Source organism: Lissotriton vulgaris, chromosome 4_1 (assembly GCF_964263255.1).
Source record: "Lissotriton vulgaris chromosome 4_1, aLisVul1.2, whole genome shotgun sequence".
Taxonomy (NCBI): Eukaryota; Metazoa; Chordata; class Amphibia; order Caudata; family Salamandridae; genus Lissotriton; species Lissotriton vulgaris.
This window is the reverse complement of record NC_141691.1, coordinates 924,159,585-924,180,572: the sequence shown is the minus strand read 5'-3', so window position 1 is coordinate 924,180,572 and position 20,988 is coordinate 924,159,585. Positions and strand designations below refer to the sequence as shown.

Genomic DNA, 20,988 nt, shown 5'->3' with positions numbered 1-20,988 from the left:
TAGATATTACCTGTGAGAAAGATGTATGGGAATGTGGAAGTAGGCGTCTTTGAGGTCTAGTGTGGTTAGGAAGTCGCATTGTTGCAACAATGGGACACTTGTTGTACAGTGATCATATGAAATTGATCTGAGTGAATATACTGTCTAGAATTGGTCTTAGTGTTCCGTCCTTTTTGGGTATTAGGAAATAGAGTGAGTAAACCCCTGTTCCTTGATGTTGCAACGGAACTAGCTCTATTGCATCTTTTTGCAGTAATGAGAGAACTTCTTGTTGGAGCAGCGTTTGATGTTCTGTGGACATTGGACGCTGTCTGGGTGGAATATGTGGAGGGGTAGCTGTAAGCTCTAGGCAGGAACCATACTGGATAATTTGTCTTACCCACTTGTATGTTGTGATGGAATTCCAGACAGGTAGGAAATGTGTTAGTCTGCCCCCTACAGGAGTGAGTGGAATGCTGTTGGGGGAGCAGAAGGAAGTCACTTTTTTTGTGGTGGGAGAGGTTCGATTATGGTTATTTCCTGGACCTCTTCCCCTGTTGTTGTTGACTCTGTAGCCTCTTCTGAAGCATCCTATGGTGGAGGATGTTTGTGTATTGGCTTTAAAGGAAGCTGAATTATCTGCTCCAGCTTGTTTGGAGCCTCCTCTGTAGAGGGAGCGACGAAAAGCCTTGTGCTTGGGTGGATTGCAGACCTCCCATAGACTTTGTTGTGTCAGTGTATTTTTTTCGTTTTTTCAAGTGCTGTGTCTAACTCTGGACCAAACAATTGTTGATTGAATAGTTAATTTCAGATAGTAGTTTGCACTTCTTGCTTAAATCCTGAAATGCGTAGCCATGCGTGACATCTAAGGAGGACACTGGTGTTTATTGCTCTGAATGCTGTGTCTGCTACATCAAGTACGCATTTAATGGAGGCATTTGATATAAGCTTACCCTCTTGTATGAGGTCATTTGCTTGTGCCTTATATTGGTCAGGTAGGTGTTGTAAGAGCTTTTCTAACTGATCATAGTGAGCCCTGTCGTATCTTGCGAGGAGGGTTTGTGTGTTAGCTGTGCGCCATGTATTGCTAGCTTGGGCAGCTATTCTTTTCACTGAAGCGTCTATGATCTTTGATTCTTTATCAGGAGGTGGTGCTTCACCTGATTTTTTGGGAATTAGCTCTTTTCCTAGTGTTTGAAACTACTAGGGAGTCGAAGGTTAGCTGTCCTTTAATGTAGGCAGGGTCCCCAGGAGCTGCTCTGTACTTTTTCTCTATCCTTGAGTTTATGATTCTTGCTCGTACAGGATCTTTAAACACTTCTGGTGCATGCTTAATGACTCCTTTAATCATTGGCAGTATTTGCACAGATTTTTGGGAGTGTTCAAAAGTGTCTAATAAAAAAATCTTCCTCTGCCTCATCTGAATGCATGGTGACATTGTGATAGATGCCAGTCCTATTAATTAAGTGTCCAAACCCAATATGGTCTTCTGGAGGAGATGGTTTAGATGGATATGTATGCGGGTCAGGAATATCTGGTACATCCTGTGGGTTTGGATTCCCCCAGTCCATTGAACCTGTTGGGTAGGGAAAAGGGTCATCTGGTCTCTCCCTCCCCCCATGCTATACTCCTCATCATCAACATCCTGAGGAGGTGTATGTGGTGGAGAATGAGTAGGAGAATTTTGAAATGAAATGTTTGAAGGAAGAGGAGGAGAAGGAGATATAGGAGAAGAAGGGTGCATAGGAGATGTGGCAGAGTCCTTCTTGACAGGCACTGGAGGTGTAGGTGCTCTATCAGACTTCCTCTTCCTGTGTGGTGTGGTGGAAACATGTCCTGTTTCTGGATCAATGCAGATCCTTTTCTGTAACGGATTTGGTTGGAAAAGCTCTTCATGAGACACAGCCTTCGGCGCTTTTTTTTGGGTTCGAACCAGTTTGTTGCTTGTCTTTAGCTTTAGGAGCCGATGGAGTCTTTTGGCGTAGATTTCGGCACTGAAGATTATCTTTAGAGCTGAAGCCTGTTTCCTGGACTTGGAAGCATCAGAAGCAGGCTTTGTTTGTTTCGGCATCGAGTGTGTCAGCTTTGGAGTGGAAATTGCAAAAAAAACGATGGATTTGGGCCCAGATCTTTGGACTGGGGTGAATGTGTGACATTGATCCACATTCGGTCCATCACCTGTTTTGTTTGCAATTGCCGCCATAAGTGCGCTGGGGATGCCCAGACGTGGGTCCCAGGCACTCCACACCACTGGAGTCAAGCTAGCCGGGCTGATGAGGTGTTACCTCGAAACCGGTCCGGTCCTCGGATGCTTGATTCCGTTCTGGGAAGGACATGGCTTTTGTAGTTCGGACTGGACTGTTCCCATGGGGCAAGGGTCAGAGCTGATTTGCATATCGCCATTGTCTAACCCAGGGTGGTGTGGAGTGCAAAAAAAACGATGGATTTGGGCCCAGATCTTTGGACTGGGGTGAATGTGTGACATTGATCCACATTCGGTCCATCACCTGTTTTGTTTGCAGCTTTGGAGTGGAAGCAGTTCGAGGCATTGGAAACAGACTTAGTTGTTTTCGGAGCCATTTTGTCTCTCGGAGTCGAATGTTTCGGAACCGGGACTTCTTTTTGTTTCGGTGCAGAGGGAGCAGGTGTTATTGGCAAATGAGGTCTGCCCGGTATAGAGCTACTGGAAGGCTTTATTATTTTCTTCGGAGCCGGGCTCGATGGCGGGGCTTTCGAAGTGTTTTTTCGGTCTCGACTGGGCCCCGCAGGCGGAGTGTTGACCTTTGCCTTTGATTTTGGTATTTGGGCTTGGGACAGGGAAGTGGTACTCGCGCGTTGACCCAAGGTATGGAGTCATTTGCCTCGGATACGATCTGGAGATCATCGGAATCTTCTTCAGGGATCTATGGACCCTCAAAGATATACACCGGTTCCAGAGCTGATCTCTGCATGTCGCGTCGACGGGCCCTCCGAACTCGATTGGTCTTTTTCGATCGAAAGGATGCACAGGATGTGCAATTGGATTCATTGTGTTCTGGAAACAAGCACAGATTACAGACCTCGTGATGGTCACTGTGTGGAAATTTTGCTCCACACTCTGGGCATCTTTTGGCGTCCTTTCCATGAAGTGTAGGCCTCATGGCGTGGATAGGCCCAACGGCCCGCGTCGATGACCGGAATCGAGCTGATGAAGTCGAGTTTATGTTTGTCGATATATAAAATTGTTTATTGAAGTTTGAAGAAAAGTTTTACGCGTCAAAGTATTTGAAAAGTAGATTTCGACCCGGAACAGAAAAGTTTCATCCGAACCCAGTGGCGGAAAAAAACAATCCAAGGATGGAGTCGATGCCCATGCACACTATCGTCCAAGGGAGGAGTCCTCCATCTCATGACTACAAAGACTTCTTCCAAGACGACGACAACATTCAATCATCCGAGCCCAACACCAGGTGGCGATCTAATGCAGTGTGAGATCTGCTATTTATAGACAGGGGGACCCGAATAACCCAAAGGCATCTGGGAATAAAGCAACTTAAACAAAAGCAATGCCTATGGTAAACGTTTTTTGAAAACTATAACTTAATTATAGAAAAGACGCCACTAATTGTCCCTTCCTAACCCAGAATCATGGTCATGGAGAAATAAATCTCAGTTGAATCAAAGCACTTGTTTTCCTAAATAATCTAGTGCTACATTAATCACTCCTAAAAGGATTATTAAAGCAGTTTATTATTTGTTTAAGCTTATTTTTTTCTTTTTAGTAACACTTATTTTTGCCAAAACATATATATATATATACAAACACAAATATACACAATTTATACAATACAAACAAACGACATTTCAAAAATAACCAATTTGCTGGTCTAAACAGCCCACAACTATTTCAATAGAAGGACGTTGACTTATAATTATGTCACAACATTCCCTATATCCGGTCATCAACAAAAAGTATATAAGAGCTTCAAAGGGTCAATTACTTTCTCCCTCCAAATTATATCGGGCTCCTTATTCATATAATGTCATATATTGTATCTCGATTTTCTTATGATGATGCCTTAATATATGCAGTCGACGCGTTTCAGCCTTTTTCTTAGTTCAGGCCTCTTAAGGACAATTCAACAAATTAAATCCTTAGGTCAACATCTCTTGAAAAAAAATCCAGACAGAGGACTCTTAACAGTTCTCAAAGCGCTTGTGGGGGAATTTTACTTCTGCCCACCGTGTATCCACCTCCCGCTTCTAAGGGGTCACTGCTCCAGTTTCATAAAGGGCAGATACAGCGTCGCCTTAAATGGACCACTCGCTCAGTGTGAAAAGGGATCAAATCACCAACTGCTCCTGCAACCGCGTTCCCACAGTGTAGAGCCAAGTCAGGAATAGGAAAAATATTAATCTTCATTTTAGCAAGCGCCGACTAACGCATTCTGCAAAGTTTTCATCTTAATAAATCCTGTGCAGGAAAAAGAGGGCTTGGCTAAGCTATGCCAAAATAAATCAACAGGACGTTTTTTATGCATGCCTGTCATCGATTTTAAGAGGTGCTGCTTCAAAGTAAGACCACACATTAAAAATAAGGCCTTTATAAATCTTTGAATATCAACAGGCCATATGCTTTATATTCACTCATCAATAACTGCAGAGAACCAACTGCCAGGCAGCCTTTATCTTTTGGATTTCTGTGAGCCCATAGTTTTTTTTAATTCAGCCTGAACGTAAAAATACACTGCAGACTACCACTGTGACATACAATGAATAATGAGAAACATACCAGATTTCCATGGTTCTTCTGTTTTTCTAATGTGATCTCCCCAAGTAGCCTTCTCAGGACCTGAACCTCCGAGAAAGAATTTCTTCCATTCCTCTTGGTTGTCTTTTTGCTCAGTTCTCATATCCCGGGCAGCACGTTCACGCTCCAAAAAGCTCCTCCTACCTTCTTCAGTAATACGTGAATCCCCTAAAAGGCAGACAATTAGAGCAATGGTTTACTTTTCTTTTGCAGCCCTTGAACAGTAAAATTAGATTGAATTTCGTATGATACAAATACTGTCCCCAAATTCCCCATGTAGTTTTTTCCTTCCATAGGCAGAATTTAAGTGTTTGCACATACTTTTTGAAGACCGAATAAAGAGTGACAAAATTAGGATGGAAAAAAATAATATCTGGCACTGTACAGCATTCCACATTAATGTAACTTGGAATGGAGAGTTCAGATGCAGAATAAAAATAATTGTTTCTGAATTAAGTGAACTTAAGAAAGGCACACTAACCATAATGAACAAGTTAATTACCTTCTTCAACACTATCTGGCTGAGACTCGGTCTAGCCGTAGAATCCTTACCTTTGAATATTTCCCTGGCGTTAAAACGGATCCAGTTGTTTTTGAGCAGTACCCCTGCGCATCGTAGGTGGAGTCATTTGGCTCTGTGCCATTGTAAATGACCTGTGCAGTACCTATATGCATGCCACCTTGGTGTGCAGATGTCATTTATTTTCACAACTTGTGCGGAGCCACGATGAAGACTGACAACTGATGTGAAATTCTAAGGCTCTCAGATGGTTGACACTTAAACTGTAATCAGCTCGGAAGGGCGGTGAGCATGGGAGGGCTGGTAATTAATCTGCAGCTCAATAGAGTCTCTACCAGATAAGCTATTACCAAAGGTAACTTGTTGATCTGATAAAGACTTTTAACAGCATATTTCTTACCTTACAATAAATACACTTGAAATATTTCCCCTGAGATGGGCTGCAGAGTCGATTTCCACCAGAAAGTCCTGCAGCATCGAACCAACATAATGCCCATCACGACTGACAGACTGTTCAGGCAGTAGTGCTTGGTAAAATTATGGAGAGATGCCCACATTGCTGCCCGACACTTGTCCAGTAAATGCGACTCAACAGGCTAACGCAGTCGTAACAGCCTTGGCTCTGGTGGAATGAGCATGCAAGCCCTCAGGGGGTTGCTTCCTTGGCAATGCGTAGCAGATCTTGATGCAGTATACTATCCACCTTGAAGTGGTCCATTTATGCACAGCTGCAAAAATGCTGAACTAGCTGATAACGTATAGTTTAAGGTGACGTTTTGCAGCTTGAAGACTTTCTAGATTCACTATGCTGTGCATTATTCCGACAACTAGTGGTTGGGTCCAGAATTGTACTCTTCTCACTTTTTTTTCCATTGCCCAGGGGGGCGTATACATACCAGCATTTGGTGTCCTTTGTGACGTCGACGTGCTTCCTCCGGAAGCTTCCACCTTTGGTCGCCATCTTTAGATTCTTTTTTCTTGTCGTGTTACTCTTCTTTTCCCTCTTATTTTATTAAGTCTTTTTCAGTTTTAATCCCTTTCCTCCGGTCTCATCTTTCTGGCGGAGGAGGGTGGGTTCGCTAGTGAATCCAGAAAGTCTTCAAGGGGCAAAACTACACCGACGGTCAAGAAACTATACGTTTTGCAGCATGAATCTTTCTGGATTCACTATGCTGTGCTTAGACTTTCTAGCGGTTTGTGCTACTTGTGGTGGCTGGGTGGAAGATGAGCACTGGTTACTGAATATGTGTTGTAAGACCTGTCCCACTTGTGTTTCCTTGGTCATTTGGATATCTACAAAGTAGTGCTTAGTGAACCCTATGTTGCAGCTTGGCAAATGTCTTGATTGGTGTGTTACCTACAAATGAAATTGTTACTCCTTTCTTCCTTGTTAAGTGAGCATGAGCTGCTCCTTGTAACAGTAGTCCTGCTTGCTTTTGGCATAGTTGTATGGTTTGTGCAATCCACCGAGCAATGGTATTTTTCGTAACTGGTTGTCCCAAAAAACTGCTGCCGAAGGAAACAGAGCTGCTTTGTCTTTCTGCACTCCTTTGTCCTTTCTATACAGTGCATCACAGCCCTTCTGGCGTCCAGTGTGTGCGGCGAACTTTGTGCTTGTGGTTGGTTTTTGGAAAAAAATAGGTATTTGGATTGTTAAGTTGATGTGGAACCGAGACACCACCTTTGGCATGAAGTGTGGGTCTGCTCTCATTACAATCCTATCACTGTATCTGCAGGTAGGGCTCTTGAAGTGTTAGCGCTTGCAACTCACTTACCCTTTGTAGTGATGTGATAGCCGCTAAGGCGGCAGTCTTTAGCGTGAGCATGTGCAGTGTAGCCTTGTGAATCGGCTCAAATGGGGCCTTCATCAATTGAGCTAGCACTACTTTGAGGTTCCATGCTGGTGCTGGCATTGTGTTTGGAGGTGCGATTCTCTTTGCTCCATCTAGAAATCTTTTTACTACTTAGGAGGTGAAGAAACGTTTCCCTGTTTCTCCTCTTGTGTAAGTCACCATCGTCGCTAAGTGCACCCTTAGGGATGTGTAGCTTAGTTTACTACCATTTCCACTATTTGTGAGAACCATGACTGTCTGGCCCACTGAGGTGCTATTAGTATCAGCGACATATTGCTGATCCTGCATTTGCGGAGTACCCCGTGCATCAGTGGTATCGGCAGGGAGTGAGGGTGGTTGGGGCGGCGGGGGGGGGGGGGGGTTAGAATGGTTGTCATGTCTCTTTGGATCAACACCCTGTTTCTGCACAGCTCCTTCTGAAAGACTTTTAAGGCTAGAAACAGTATTTAGTTTCAGGTGGCTGATGTTCCTGACCGCATCCTCCTGTGACCATAGCCCCCTCACTTTGTTTATATGCGCGCCATACCCCAGCTGGGCGGCGTCTATTGTGATGGTCACTGTTGGAGTTAGTTAGGATTGAGAAACCCAGTTGGGTCAGTGTTTGTACGACGTGCTGGATGCGTTGTTTGAAGTGGCTGTATGAACTTACCTTTACAAGTCAGTCCTCAAGATAGGTGTATACGTGTATTTCTTGCCTTCGTAGGTGTGCTGAGACAGCTGCTATGTATTTTGTAAACACCCTTGGTGTGGATTTGCACCCAAATTCCAGTACTGTGAACTGGTAGTGAGTTTGGTTGATCACAAACCTTAGTAGACGTTTGTGCTTGTGGTTAATGGGGATGTGCAAGTACACGTCCTTTAAATCTATAGTTGCCATGTAATCCCCTTGTTGTATTTGTGGTATTACCTCTTGTAGGGAAGTCATTTTGAATCTTTGAGTCATCATAAATTTGTTCAAGAACCTTAGATCTAGGATAGGTCTTAGTGTTTCGCCCTCCATTGGCATGAGGAAGTAAGTGGAGTAAAACACCTTGTTCCTTTGGTTGTGCGGCACTATCTATCGCCTCCTGCCCGAGCAGTTCCTGAGCCTCTAGTCGCAAGAGCGAAAGTTCTTTTGCTTAGTGTGCCTTGTTTCTTGGTTTTCTGTTACGAGGTTGTTTTTTTAGCTCTATAAAGTAGCTGTATTGTATAATGTTTAGTATCCATTTGTCTGTTGTGACCTTCCTCCACTCCTGGATGAAGTCTCTTATTCTGCCCCCTACTGGTGTTGTGTGTTCGAGGTACTGTTTGTTGTGGAACGCCTGGTCTTTTTTTCTGTAGGTCTTTCTGCCCACCCAGAGGTGTTAGGGCGGGCGTTTGCTTTATTTCGAAGTCACTTGCGGGTAGGCTGCTGGCCTCCTATCCGTGTCGGGCCCCGTCCATTTCAGTGCACTCTAAAGGACTGGCCCCGGGGCTGGTACTGCCAGTTCTGCTGCGGTTGTCCCTGCTGTTGCTGGTCCTGGTTGTTCCCTTGGTAGCTTTGCTGTAACGTTTGGTGCGATGTAGTAGACACATTGCCGCCCCTACCACCTGGTCTTGTAGCGTGTACCCCTTCTCATCCCTCTGAACTGCAGCGCTCCCATGAACCTTGCTGTCTCGCTGTCCTTTTTGATCTGGGTTCGTTTGTCGCCAAATGGTGTGCCAAACAGTTGCTCTCTGTTAAAGGGTGTGTTCAGGATGTTGTTCTGCACCTCTGGCTTGAAGCCTGAAATTCTAAGCCATCCATGTCTTCTCGGTCACTCCGATCATCATCTGTCTGCTGGATGTGTCTGCAGCAACCAAGCCGATTTTAAACATGCATTTGCCATGTTCTTGCTCTCTTCTACCAGGTGTGCGGCCCTTTGTTGGTACTGGTCTGGCAGATGCTTTATGAGATACCCCACTTCCTCCCAGTGCGGTTATGCATGCCTGTTGATTAGGGCGTTGGAGTTTGCGAGGCACCACTGAATTGCTGCACTCCGCTCCACCTTACTCCCTACGAGGTCCATCCTTCTTCTTACCTTGTCTGGAGGTGGTCCGGCATTTGTGGGTACATTGGCCCTTTTCCTAGCCGTTGCTGTATTTATGGAATAGTCTGGCACTGACCCCTAGATGTATGCAGGGTCCTCTGAGGAATGCTTATACTTTTTCTCCATTCTTAGTATCACTACTTTGCATACTGCTGGTTCTTTGAAGGCATCCCTTCCCTGGTCCAGCACACTAGGGAGCATGGGCAGTAACTGGCTGCTAGTTTGTTGAGACAGCAGAGCTTCCAGGAAGAAACATGCCTTGGGCTCCTCCTCCTCCTCCGGTTTTACCACATTAGTCTGTGCAGCCTTTTGGACAACCATATTGTAGGTTCCTATGTTGTCTTGCGGTGAAGGCCTCGAAGGGTAGGTGTCTACGTCTTCTTTAGGCAATCTGGCATCGAGGTCATGCCACTCCAAGTCTTGTGCATTTGAGGACGTTGTGTCCCAGTAGGTCTGTTGATCCTCACAGTCTATGCCCTCGAAATAGACTTCTTCCTCCTGTTCCTCAACCAGTTCAGGCGTTTTCGGTGGTTCGGCATAGTCGTCTCTTTCGACTACGAGCACGGGCTTCGGCGGGATGGTGTACTGGCTCATCCTTTCGTCTAATAACTTTTTTTGCTGCAGGATGCTCGCCATTTCTGCCTCGAGCCTCTTCTTCCTTTCCATCTCTGCGGCTACTCGGTGTTGAGAGTTTGTGCACATCTCTTCGAGGACTTTGCTTCACGTTGCTCGAGGACTTAATTTCCCCCCATGAGTGTCGCTCGAGTGTCTGGGGGTCGACGACTCTTACCTCCTTCGTGTTCTTCAGGACCTCAACGACCATGCAGTCCTTAGGTCCCTCAGCGATGTTGTCCTCCTCTCCACTGGAGAGGCCCAAGTCTCGGAGCGATGGAGGTGGCCCCTGCATGGTGTGGTTCGCCCTTCTCCGACTCCCTCTTACTCGGAGGGTCTTGGGGGTGACCGCCGAGCACGTGTTGCAGCTGTCGCTGTTGTGGTAGAGCGGCAGGCAGAGGTTGCAGACTGGATGCTGTTCCTACTGTGCGTATTTATGGTGACAATTGGTGCAAAACTTGAAAGGTGTTTTGCCCATTCCAGCGCTCAGAGAGCCTCCTGGGAGCGCATTCTCCGTTGAACGCCAAGATCTCGGTCAAAAAACATCTCACTCGTCGTCCCGGTTACCTGACCTGTAGTATGGGGTCTTGAATAGTTTGAATTTTGTCGATTTTCTTCTCTTTGTCGATTCTTTCGCCAAAACTTTGGAGCTCTTCGATAACGATCCAGACTCAACAGGGGAAAAAAGAATCTGAAGATGGCGACCACAGGTGGGAGCTTCCAGAGGAAGCACGTCGACGTCACGAAGGACACCAAATGGGGGTATGTCGACACCCACCTGCCCCCTCCCCCCCCAAAAAAGACTACAATTCCAGACCCAAGCACTAGATGGTGGAATAATGCACAGCATAGTGAATCCAGAAAGATTCCCAATGTAAAACTAAAGCTCTGCAGGGCCAAACATAGAACAAACAAAAGAACCTGGGAAAGAGGTACAGGAAGAGGATCGATGTTCCTAGAGGCACAATATGCCACTAATTTATCCCAGCGGCAGGTGTACACCGACTTGGCGGAGGATGCCTGGCTGCGGGAATAAAAAGTAATACTTTGGGAGGAAGGTCAAACGCGGCCAACTGTCGCCACTCAATCTCCATGCATGAAGTTAAAGGGTGCACAGGTTCAGGTGCAAGGCGCTCCCTTGTTTCTGCAACAGAAGATCCTCTCAAAGAGACAGTCTGATCGGGGACCAATGCTCATGCTCAACAGCGCAGGATACTGGACCCTCGTGCCCAATCCAGAACCATAAGAATAATTTGGACCCAGTCGCTCCTGATCTTCTTGACAACTATGGGCAGGGATAGTATGGGTGGACAGGAGGCCGGAGCTCTACAAGAGACAAAAAGCGTCTCAGAGCGAGAGCTGCCTTGGAAGTGCTCTTGACCCACCATGAACCGCAGTTAATATCTGTGGACAAGCAGGACAGGGATGTGAAACAAGCATCCTGCAAGTCCAATGCTACCATTGAGTCTCCAAAGTCCTAGACAGACAAAACTTGAAAACGGTGAGTATTTTAAATGTGTTTTTTCACAAGGATTGCAGATCTAGGATAGGACGAAGACCACCATTCTTTTTTGGCAATAGAAAGTAGTGGGAATAGAAACCACAACCCAATTCCAATGCCGGCACCTTCTCGATGGAACCCTTGCCAAGAGAGGTGGTCTTCCATCAGCCGGACATATCTGGGTGGCATGGGAGTAGTGGTGGTCACAAAGGGAATGGAGTAGTTCTTCAGGACAATTTAGCAAACCCAATGGTCTGATGTTATTGACCTTCAGTGGTGCAGGTGATGGTACTACATGCCCCCAACTGGATGCCAATGATGGAAGGAGGACACACTAAAGGGGTTTAAAGGATGCAGCAACGAAAGGAGCAGAAGACGGACAGAAGTTGACAAGTGGCCGTGGAGAATTCCAAGATCTGGCTGTAGCTCTGCTATCCTTAAAGCATTCCAGCTCAGAGTCTGCATTCTCTCCAAAAAGAAGAGAGCCACCAAAGGGCATGTTCATAAGTGAGGCTTGGACATCCCTTGAAAAGCCATTATTTCTCAGCCGCAAACAAAACAGGTGATGGACAGAATGTGGATCAATGTCACACATTCACCCCAGTCCAAAGATCTGGGCCCAAATCCATCGTTTTTTTGCACTCCACACCACCCTGGGTTAGACAATGGCGATATGCAAATCAGCTCTGACCCTGTGCCCCATGGGAACAGTCCAGTCCGAACTACAAAAGCCTTGTCCTTCCCAGAACGGAATCAAGCATCCGAGGACCGGACTCGAGGTAACACCTCATCAGCCCGGCTAGCTTGACTCCAGTGGTGTGGAGTGCCTGGGACCCACGTCTGAGCATCCCCAGCGCACTTATGGCAGCAATTGCAAACAAAACAGGTGATGGACAGAATGTGGATCAATGTCACACATTCACCCCAGTCCAAAGATCTGGGCCCAAATCCATCGTTTTTTTGCACTCCACACCACCCTGGGTTAGACCTGTTTTGTTTGCAATTGCCGCCATAAGTGCGCTGGGGATGCCCAGACGTGGGTCCCAGGCACTCCACACCACTTGGAGTCAAGCTAGCCGGGCTGATGAGGTGTTACCTCGAAACCGGTCCGGTCCTCTGATGCTTGATTCCGTTCTGGGAAGGACATGGCTTTTGTAGTTCGGACTGGACTGTTCCCATGGGGCACAGGGTCAGAGCTGATTTGCATATCGCCATTGTCTAACCCAGGGTGGTGTGGAGTGCAAAAAAACGATGGATTTGGGCCCAGATCTTTGGACTGGGGTGAATGTGTGACATTGATCCACATTCGGTCCATCACCTGTTTTGTTTGCTATTTATCAGCCAGGCATGGCACAGACAAGAAAATCGCTCTAGCCAGGGAGTTGGTCGTGTCTAGGCCATATCTTAAGGAGAACTTTGCTGCATCTCTATGTAGGAAGCAGACTCTGTATATACTATACCAACGTAAGGTGTAGTGTGCAGAGTCCAGTCGAACCCCAAAGGTAGGCAGAGGTACAAGTAGAGAATACCTTTCTCTCTATTTTTGGTAGTGTGGGCGAGCATTAAGGCTTTATCAGAGGGTCGTTTAAAGCATTTATTGTACACACTCAGGCAAGAAATGTCACACACTGACTGAACGTAGACCAATTTTCTTGGTATAAAATTATTTTTTAGATGTGTTTACTTGTAGAACCAAGCCAGGCCTTGTGCATGTAAGTGAAATAATACTTTGCTGGTATAATGCAGTTGAATACAATTGAAATGCAGTAGGATGCATTTGGTTTGTTTACAGGCAAGTTAAAAGTCAAAATTACTTTTGAGATTACTTCGTACATTACTTTTCAGATTACTTTTTAAGTTACTTTTTTGTACTCCGCGTTATGCCTAGATATCACACTGGGACATTTCCTAGAGAAAGGGTAATTAAATCAGTTTTTGTACATTTGGAGTTTCTCAGGATTTCATACAAACCAACATAAGATTTGTCACAAAAAAGCAGTCAGTGCAGTCCTAAGGGAGAAAAAAGTGTTATCAGTTCATCTGTAAGTACTTAGGTTTTGGAGTTGGTATTCTGGGGTTAGAACCAGAATTTCCCCAGGGTCGAGGATGCACTCAAAACACCTTCAGCGGAACTAGGGTGGCCGGGTGCAGAGTGCAGAGGCCCAATGTTATTCAATGGGAGATAGGGGGGCTCCGGTTGGTGGCTACTAATGAGCAGGCCACAAGGGTGAGGGAACAAAGCTCCAGAACTTAAGCTCAGGGCAAAGAGGGAGGGGGGTGGAGGGGTCAAGTTGGCACCCAAGGTCCACCCACAGAGGCACTATGGCGACCAGGTGCAGGGTTTTGGGGGTCAGGTGCCCTGTTGCGTATCAGTGGAAGTTGCCGGCTTTGGGTTTTGACAGCAGGCTCGGTCCCAGAAGTGTTCCGGGAGGAACGAACAGCTGGGCAGGTAAGTTGGAGGGCTCGGGGACTTGGGTGCACCTAAAGTCCTCTTCTCTAGGGCGCAAGGTGGGTGGGCGCAGGGGTGCCTTTAGAGGTCAGATTTCACCTTATCGGGTCACTGCATTGGGGAGGGAGGGGGGGGGGGGGGGGGGATCTCCGTGCAGAGGCTGTAGGTAACGTCAGGCAGTCCTGGAGGGTTCAACCCACGGTGGACTCTGACTCTGGAGCGCTAGGGGACCTCACTGGGACCGGTAGGCCACTCTGACTCGAGCCATAGGCGTCGGGTGCAGTGGTGAGTCTTGGCGTCTGGTTCCTTTCTCCTCTGCAGGCTCAGTGTCTTTTTCTGGTAATTCTTTTGAACAGAGCTGCTGTTCACTATGAGATCCAGTCTTTGTTGAAAGCAGTCAGTCCTCCCAGGGGTTTGGGAGGTGGTTAGCTGCAGGTCAAGGTGACTTTTGGGGCAGGATCTCTGGAAACTGCAGAAGGGCTGTTATGGCTGAAGCCAACTCAGTTCTTCTCAGCAGTCTCCTCTGCTGGGTGCCTTCTTTCGTCCTTCGTAGGTTGCGGGAATCTGTCTTCATGGTTCAGGGCCGCCCCTAAATACTGTATTTAGGGGGCGTTTTAGGGGTCTAAAGGCCAGTAGCCAATGGGCTACTGACCTTAAGGTAACTACACCATTTGTGTGCTAACCCCACGTCGGGGAGTGGGCACAAACCCTAATCCAGATTGGGGAGTGCCTGCAAAACGGTGGGCACTAAAGAGTGGGCTTCACCTCACCTCCCCCACCTGAGGGGTGGGGTTGGCAGAGGTGGGCACACCATCTGGGCTGCTCTTATTGAACAAGTTACTTACCTTCTGCAATGACATATCTGTAAAAAAACATGAGTAGTGATAGATTCCTTACCTTAGAACTACCCCAAGCCGTCAGACTGGATGCGGAAAGTTTTCGTCAGCAGTACCCCTGCGTGCCGGAAGGTGGTTTTGGTGGTTCCGCGTCAGTCGTTGGTGTTGTGGTCACCAAGATGACGTTGCAGCAGCTACTTAAGATAGCGCCATCGCGAGCCGACGTCCGTTCTGTACACTACTTTCCGTGCCAGAAAACGCAGAGCCATGCAAAATACTGACCACTGGTGCCTTGAAACTAGGTCACTGAAAGAGTTAAGTTTAACCCTAGAAATCAGTTCGCAGAACAGGGAGGATGGATGGGACGGTAAGGAATCTATCACTACTAATATTTCTTACAGATAGATCAATACCGAAGATCAGTAACTTGTTCATCTGAAAGAAACACAGTGATAGATTCCTTACCTTAGAATAGATACCCCAGCAATACCAACCCCAGTGGTGGGTCTGCGAACCAAGATCACACCAGGAAGTCTCGGAGAACAGAACGGCCAAAGACGCCGTCTCTCCGGACTTGGCTTTCCAGGCAGTAGTGCTTAGTAAAAGTGTGCAGAGAGGCCCACATAACTGCCTGACAGATGTCTTGCAAGGGGACACAACGTCCCAATGCTGTAGTGGCTGCAGTCGTTCTGGTGGAATGGGCGTGCAGCCTCAACAGAGCTTCCTTTTTAGCCAGAGAATAACAGGCTTTAAAACACAAGACAACCCATCGGGAGATCGTGCGCTTGTGTATGGCCCAAACTTTTTTTGGGCTCCAACCTAGCCAACAAAGAGCTGGTCATCCACCCAGACCTGTTGTGTGCGGTTCAAGTTGAATGAGAGCGCACGTTTTGGGTCCAGACGGTGGAGCCTCTCTTCCTCTCTAGAAGGATGCGGAAACAAGGTGGGCAAAGTGATGGTCTGCCCGATGTTAAAGTGGTAGCTTGGTTGAGCAGTACGACCGTATCAGAGGACAGTGTAAAGCATTGATGTACCCACTCAGTCAGCAAAGGAATTCACACACTCAACTGAACTCTAGGCCAATAGTTTTGTGTTAAAAAATAATGTAGTTTTATTTCTAGAACCAAGCAAGCCTGGTACAGGTAAGCATGAAAATACGTTGCAGTGGTAAATTACTTGTAGGAACACAGTTCAAAATTGTGGTGTCACTTGTACTGGTTTTAGTTACAGGTTTAAGTAAGCAGTTTGCAACACCTTGCAGGTATAGTACATTCGAATGAACAGGCTTTTTGATAAAAAAATGCAGTGGGTTCAGCTACTAGCGCGTCCATTAAGGGGGAAAGAGGGCATCCCTATCTTGTTCCCCTGCCGATTTCAAAAGGGTCAGTGACAGTGTTTCCTATCCGCAGTCTGGCCGTGGGTTTATAATACAGCACCTCCAGCATTTGCAGGAAGGGTTCACCCAGTCCCAGCTTCCGCAATACTCAGTATGAAGGGCCATTCCACGGAATCGAATGCCTTCTCCATGTCAAGGAATATAGCCAACGCCTTATTTTCTGCCGTACATGCTGCATTGTTCCCAACACCGTTCTGATATTATACGTTCGATTTTGTTCCGGAACAAAGCCGGCCTGCTCTGGCGCCGCAAGGTCAGGGACGAGCAGCACCAGCCCCGTGGCTAACACTTTGGCAAACAGCTTGGCGTCCACGTTTATCAGGGAAAGCGGTTGATAGGAACCGCAAACGTCTGGGGGTTTCCCGGGCTTCAAGATTGTGATCAGTAGAGCCTCGGTCATGGTGGGAGACATGGTCCCGTCCGCGCAGATATCAAAGAGGGTAATCAGGTGTGGCATTAGTTTGTCTATAAAGGTCTTGTAGAAGCCCACAGTGAGGCCGTCTGCCCTCGGGGCACTGCCAGCACACATCCCCCCCCCCCCCCCCCCTCCCAGCGCCTTCTGTATCTCATCCTCTTGTACTGGCGTCGCCAGAAATTCTCTCATTACGTCCGTCAAGAAGGGCATCTTGATGTAGTTGAGGTAGTCCTCTATCTCCTCTTCCATATGGGAGGATTTTGACTTATAAAGATCAGCATAATAACTTTTTAACTCAGCAATAATCTTCGTCTCATCCGTAAGTACCTCCCCAGTAGCTGATGTCAATTCGTCTATCACCAGGGGTTTCCTTTCCTGTCGCATTATTCTGGCTAGTACTGAGCTAGGCCTGTCCCCCCTCCCTGTATACCCGTGCCGTAGCATACTTGCCCATATGTTGCACCTCCCTATCACCTTCCTCATGATAGTCAGCTATTAGTGTTTTGAGCAGTTCCGAGGACTCCGCATCCGGGTTGTTTCGCTGCCTCGCCTCAAGGTCCCTCAGTTGGGTTTCGAGGTTTTTCAACCGTTGCCTAATGGCTTTGAGTACACTGGAGTGTTTGGCCATGGCCATCCCTCTAATGTAAGCTTTGAACGTGCCAAGAACAAAAAGAGTCGGAAGGTCTGTTAAGCTACGTAGCTGAGTTTATAAGGTCCTTCTAAAATGACCCTTTTGGATTGCACTGAACCAGACCCAATGGTAACATGACACGATAATGTATTTGATATCCTATCAGCCCACCCATCTGGCGGAGCCTCGTCATGTAGGACGTCTGACCAGGTGGTGAGTCCAAGCCCAGATGTATTGGCTAGACACCACACACTACTGGTTCATCATATGAACGTGTCCGTGCCACTGAATGGTGCTGAGAAAATGCAGTGCAAAACAGGGAATAAAGAATAAGTGATCTTAAAATGACGGTCGAGGTAAAGAAAAAATGTTTTTATTGAAGATATTCACCAAGACGCCAGATTAAAAAAAAGAGTGTGGGACAGTGTGAAATAATCACTGTGATGCTTGGTTGTGTTAAGGATCAGGCCAACATGTTTCTGCCGAAGGTGAAACTACACCGGCATTCTTCAGGGCCGAATACACAAAGATGTTGCTACTGCAATGATACACTCAGACAATTAATACAAAGTGCAGACAAAAAAAGGACAGACCAAATGATTTGTTTAAAGTACTGTCCAAACTATTGGTGTGGTCTAATAGACCATCCTACCATCTCCTCCAGATCAGTAGTTAATAGAGGTAGAGATCCTAAAAAAGGAAACAAAAAAAGACAACTAATATTGTTTGTTCTGCCATCATGATGGACTAATCACAATATCAGGACCAACATATAAACTCAGCTAGGCTGGTCCCTATTAGGACGGCCACATGTTAATAAGGTTACATATTCAAGTCAACCACCAGACATTGCTGAACATTAATTATGAACAATGCTTTCAAAGACTTACCCAGCAATGTGTGGGAGTCGAGCCTCACCTCACCCGGCGACGGCTCGGAGATTGAGGCCCCGCTCTGTGCACAGAACAGAAAATTTAACGTGTCATCCTGAGTTGACTCAGAGGTCTGTGGTCAGTGTCAGGTTATACAGTCTGTGCATTTAAAAACTGGTTGTGTGACTGTCCTCTCTGAACGCTGCCCCATGGAGAACAAAAGGAAGGACTGGTTGTCTGACCAGATCAGAGTCTAGTCGCTGGCTAGTAAAATGACCCTAGAATGATTATCTATGTTCATCTAGTGCCCATTTGATGGTGGTACAATCAGTTGTAAATACCCACCCTCCCTAGGCCAGGCAATGGATGTAAAAAGTCTAGCTCAAAAATAGTTATCCCAGAATAAAGGATTTGATTGGGAAGACCCATGTAATGTGCTCATCTAGAAGAGTATATGGAATGAAATACAGTAGAGCATAAACCAATCCCCTTAGACTGCAGGTGAAGAAAGAGTAAGTAAAATGCTCAGAATTGCAAGTCTGACTAAGAAAGCGTCTGCCCCAAGTGAGTATAGTTTAACAATAAGCTCTATGTAAAAGTGGGGGCCACAGCAAGACCACAAAGCCTAGAAATGCGCGTCCCAATCTGGCTAACTCACCTCTCCGTCGGTACCTCTTGACTGACACCTAAGCCGAAGGGGAGGCAACGAGGAGAGGTGAGGCTAATGTATTTATACCCCTTCTGATTGGTAAAACGGCAGCAGCTGTGCTCCTATCGCTGCTGCCGATAAAGCGATCGTCTTTGTTATGCGCATGCGCGGAAAGGTGGCACTGAACCGCGCTGTCTTTGATGTGCGCATGCGCGGAAAATGGCACTAAACAGCGCTGTGTACCCAAACGCGGGCATGCGCAATGGTGTATCCAAGCGCCTCCATGTCGGCGCCGGAATTAGAGCAGCGCACGTGTTTAAATAAACGGACTGTTTACAAACAACAGCAGAGATCCTAGCTAGTGAGCGCATGCTCTGTGATGTGCATGCTTGTGTTGTATGTGCAATGTGCGTTGCCGAGAGTGACCATTCGGCAGGAGAATAACGCGGTAAGCTACATTGAATGACCCTGCCCCACGGGACTAACACGCAAGAAATGCATAGAAGGTGATCACATTGGTGGCACAGTGCATGACAGCTCCCAGTACGAACATAACTACATAAGCTAAAGTCCCTAGCCAGACATAATGCATCCTAAGGGGACAATGAACACCAACATGCTTATAATGGCAATGGTGTAGTTAGATACAGACCATAGTCAATCAGTGTAGTCTGTAAATATAGAGAGAATGGGTGTAAAAGTATGCTAGATGTCAGGACCCACAGCAAATTATGGCGGAAGGGTATGAGACATGGTTGATGTCGTCACTATAAGACTAGGGGGTTCCAACACATGGTAATAATCGCTGGTTATACTCAACAAACCACTTTTTGATTAAAAAGCATAAAGCTGAAGATCTCAGGTGGGTTGTTTTGGAACAACCATTCATCCCACCACATATAACGGACATTTCTTGCGTGTTAGTCCCGTGTTAGTCCCGTGGGGCAGGGTCATTCAATGTAGCTTACCGCGTTATTCTCCTGCCGAATGGTCACTCTCGGCAACGCACATTGCACATACAACACAAGCATGCACATCACAGAGCATGCGCTCACTAGCTAGGATCTCTGCTGTTGTTTGTAAACAGTCCGTTTATTTAAACACGTGCGCTGCTCTAATTCCGGCGCCGACATGGAGGCGCTTGGATACACCATTGCGCATGCCCGCGTTTGGGTACACAGCGCTGTTTAGTGCCATTTTCCGCGCATGCGCACATCAAAGACAGCGCGGTTCAGTGCCACCTTTCCGCGCATGCGCATAACAAAGACGATCGCTTTATCGGCAGCAGCGATAGGAGCACAGCTGCTGCCGTTTTACCAATCAGAAGGGGTATAAATACATTAGCCTCACCTCTCCTCGTTGCCTCCCCTTCGGCTTAGGTGTCAGTCAAGAGGTACCGACGGAGAGGTGAGTTAGCCAGATTGGGACGCGCATTTCTAGGCTTTGTGGTCTTGCTGTGGCCCCCACTTTTACATAGAGCTTATTGTTAAACTATACTCACTTGGGGCAGACGCTTTCTTAGTCAGACTTGCAATTCTGAGCATTTTACTTACTCTTTCTTCACCTGCAGTCTAAGGGGATTGGTTTATGCTCTACTGTATTTCATTCCATATACTCTTCTAGATGAGCACATTACATGGGTCTTCCCAATCAAATCCTTTATTCTGGGATAACTATTTTTGAGCTAGACTTTTTACATCCATTGCCTGGCCTAGGGAGGGTGGGTATTTACAACTGATTGTACCACCATCAAATGGGCACTAGATGAACATAGATAATCATTCTAGGGTCATTTTACTAGCCAGCGACTAGACTCTGATCTGGTCAGACAACCAGTCCTTCCTTTTGTTCTCCATGGGGCAGCGTTCAGAGAGGACAGTCACACAACCAGTTTTTAAATGCACAGACTGTATAACCTGACACTGACCACAGACCTCTGAGTCAACTCAGGATGACACGTTAAATTTTCTGTTCTGTGCACAGAGCGGGGCCTCAATCTCCGAGCCGTCGCCGGGTGAGGTGAGGCTCGACTCCCACACATTGCTGGGTAAGTCTTTGAAAGCATTGTTCATAATTAATGTTCAGCAATGTCTGGTGGTTGACTTGAATATGTAACCTTATTAACATGTGGCCGTCCTAATAGGGACCAGCCTAGCTGAGTTTATATGTTGGTCCTGATATTGTGATTAGTCCATCATGATGGCAGAACAAACAATATTAGTTGTCTTTTTTTGTTTCCTTTTTTAGGATCTCTACCTCTATTAACTACTGATCTGGAGGAGATGGTAGGATGGTCTATTAGACCACACCAATAGTTTGGACAGTACTTTAAACAAATCATTTGGTCTGTCCTTTTTTTGTCTGCACTTTGTATTAATTGTCTGAGTGTATCATTGCAGTAGCAACATCTTTGTGTATTCGGCCCTGAAGAATGCCGG

At 46.6% G+C, this 20,988-nt stretch overlaps 2 protein-coding genes across 3 annotated transcripts in view; both read right to left on the bottom strand.

Moving 5' to 3' along the window:
- Positions 1-20,988, bottom strand: part of LOC147722730 (uncharacterized) — a 637,985-nt gene that overhangs the window by 9,838 nt on the left and 607,159 nt on the right. The gene's annotated exons all lie outside the window — the stretch shown is intronic.
- LOC147722731 (uncharacterized) overlaps positions 1-20,988 on the bottom strand; it is a 488,139-nt gene that overhangs the window by 245,814 nt on the left and 221,337 nt on the right. For both annotated transcript variants that reach the window (XM_086965201.1, XM_086965202.1), the window contains exon 13: positions 4,751-4,936. In XM_086965201.1, the coding sequence (XP_086821327.1) occupies positions 4,751-4,936 (186 nt within the window). The remainder of the gene's footprint in view (positions 1-4,750; positions 4,937-20,988) is intronic.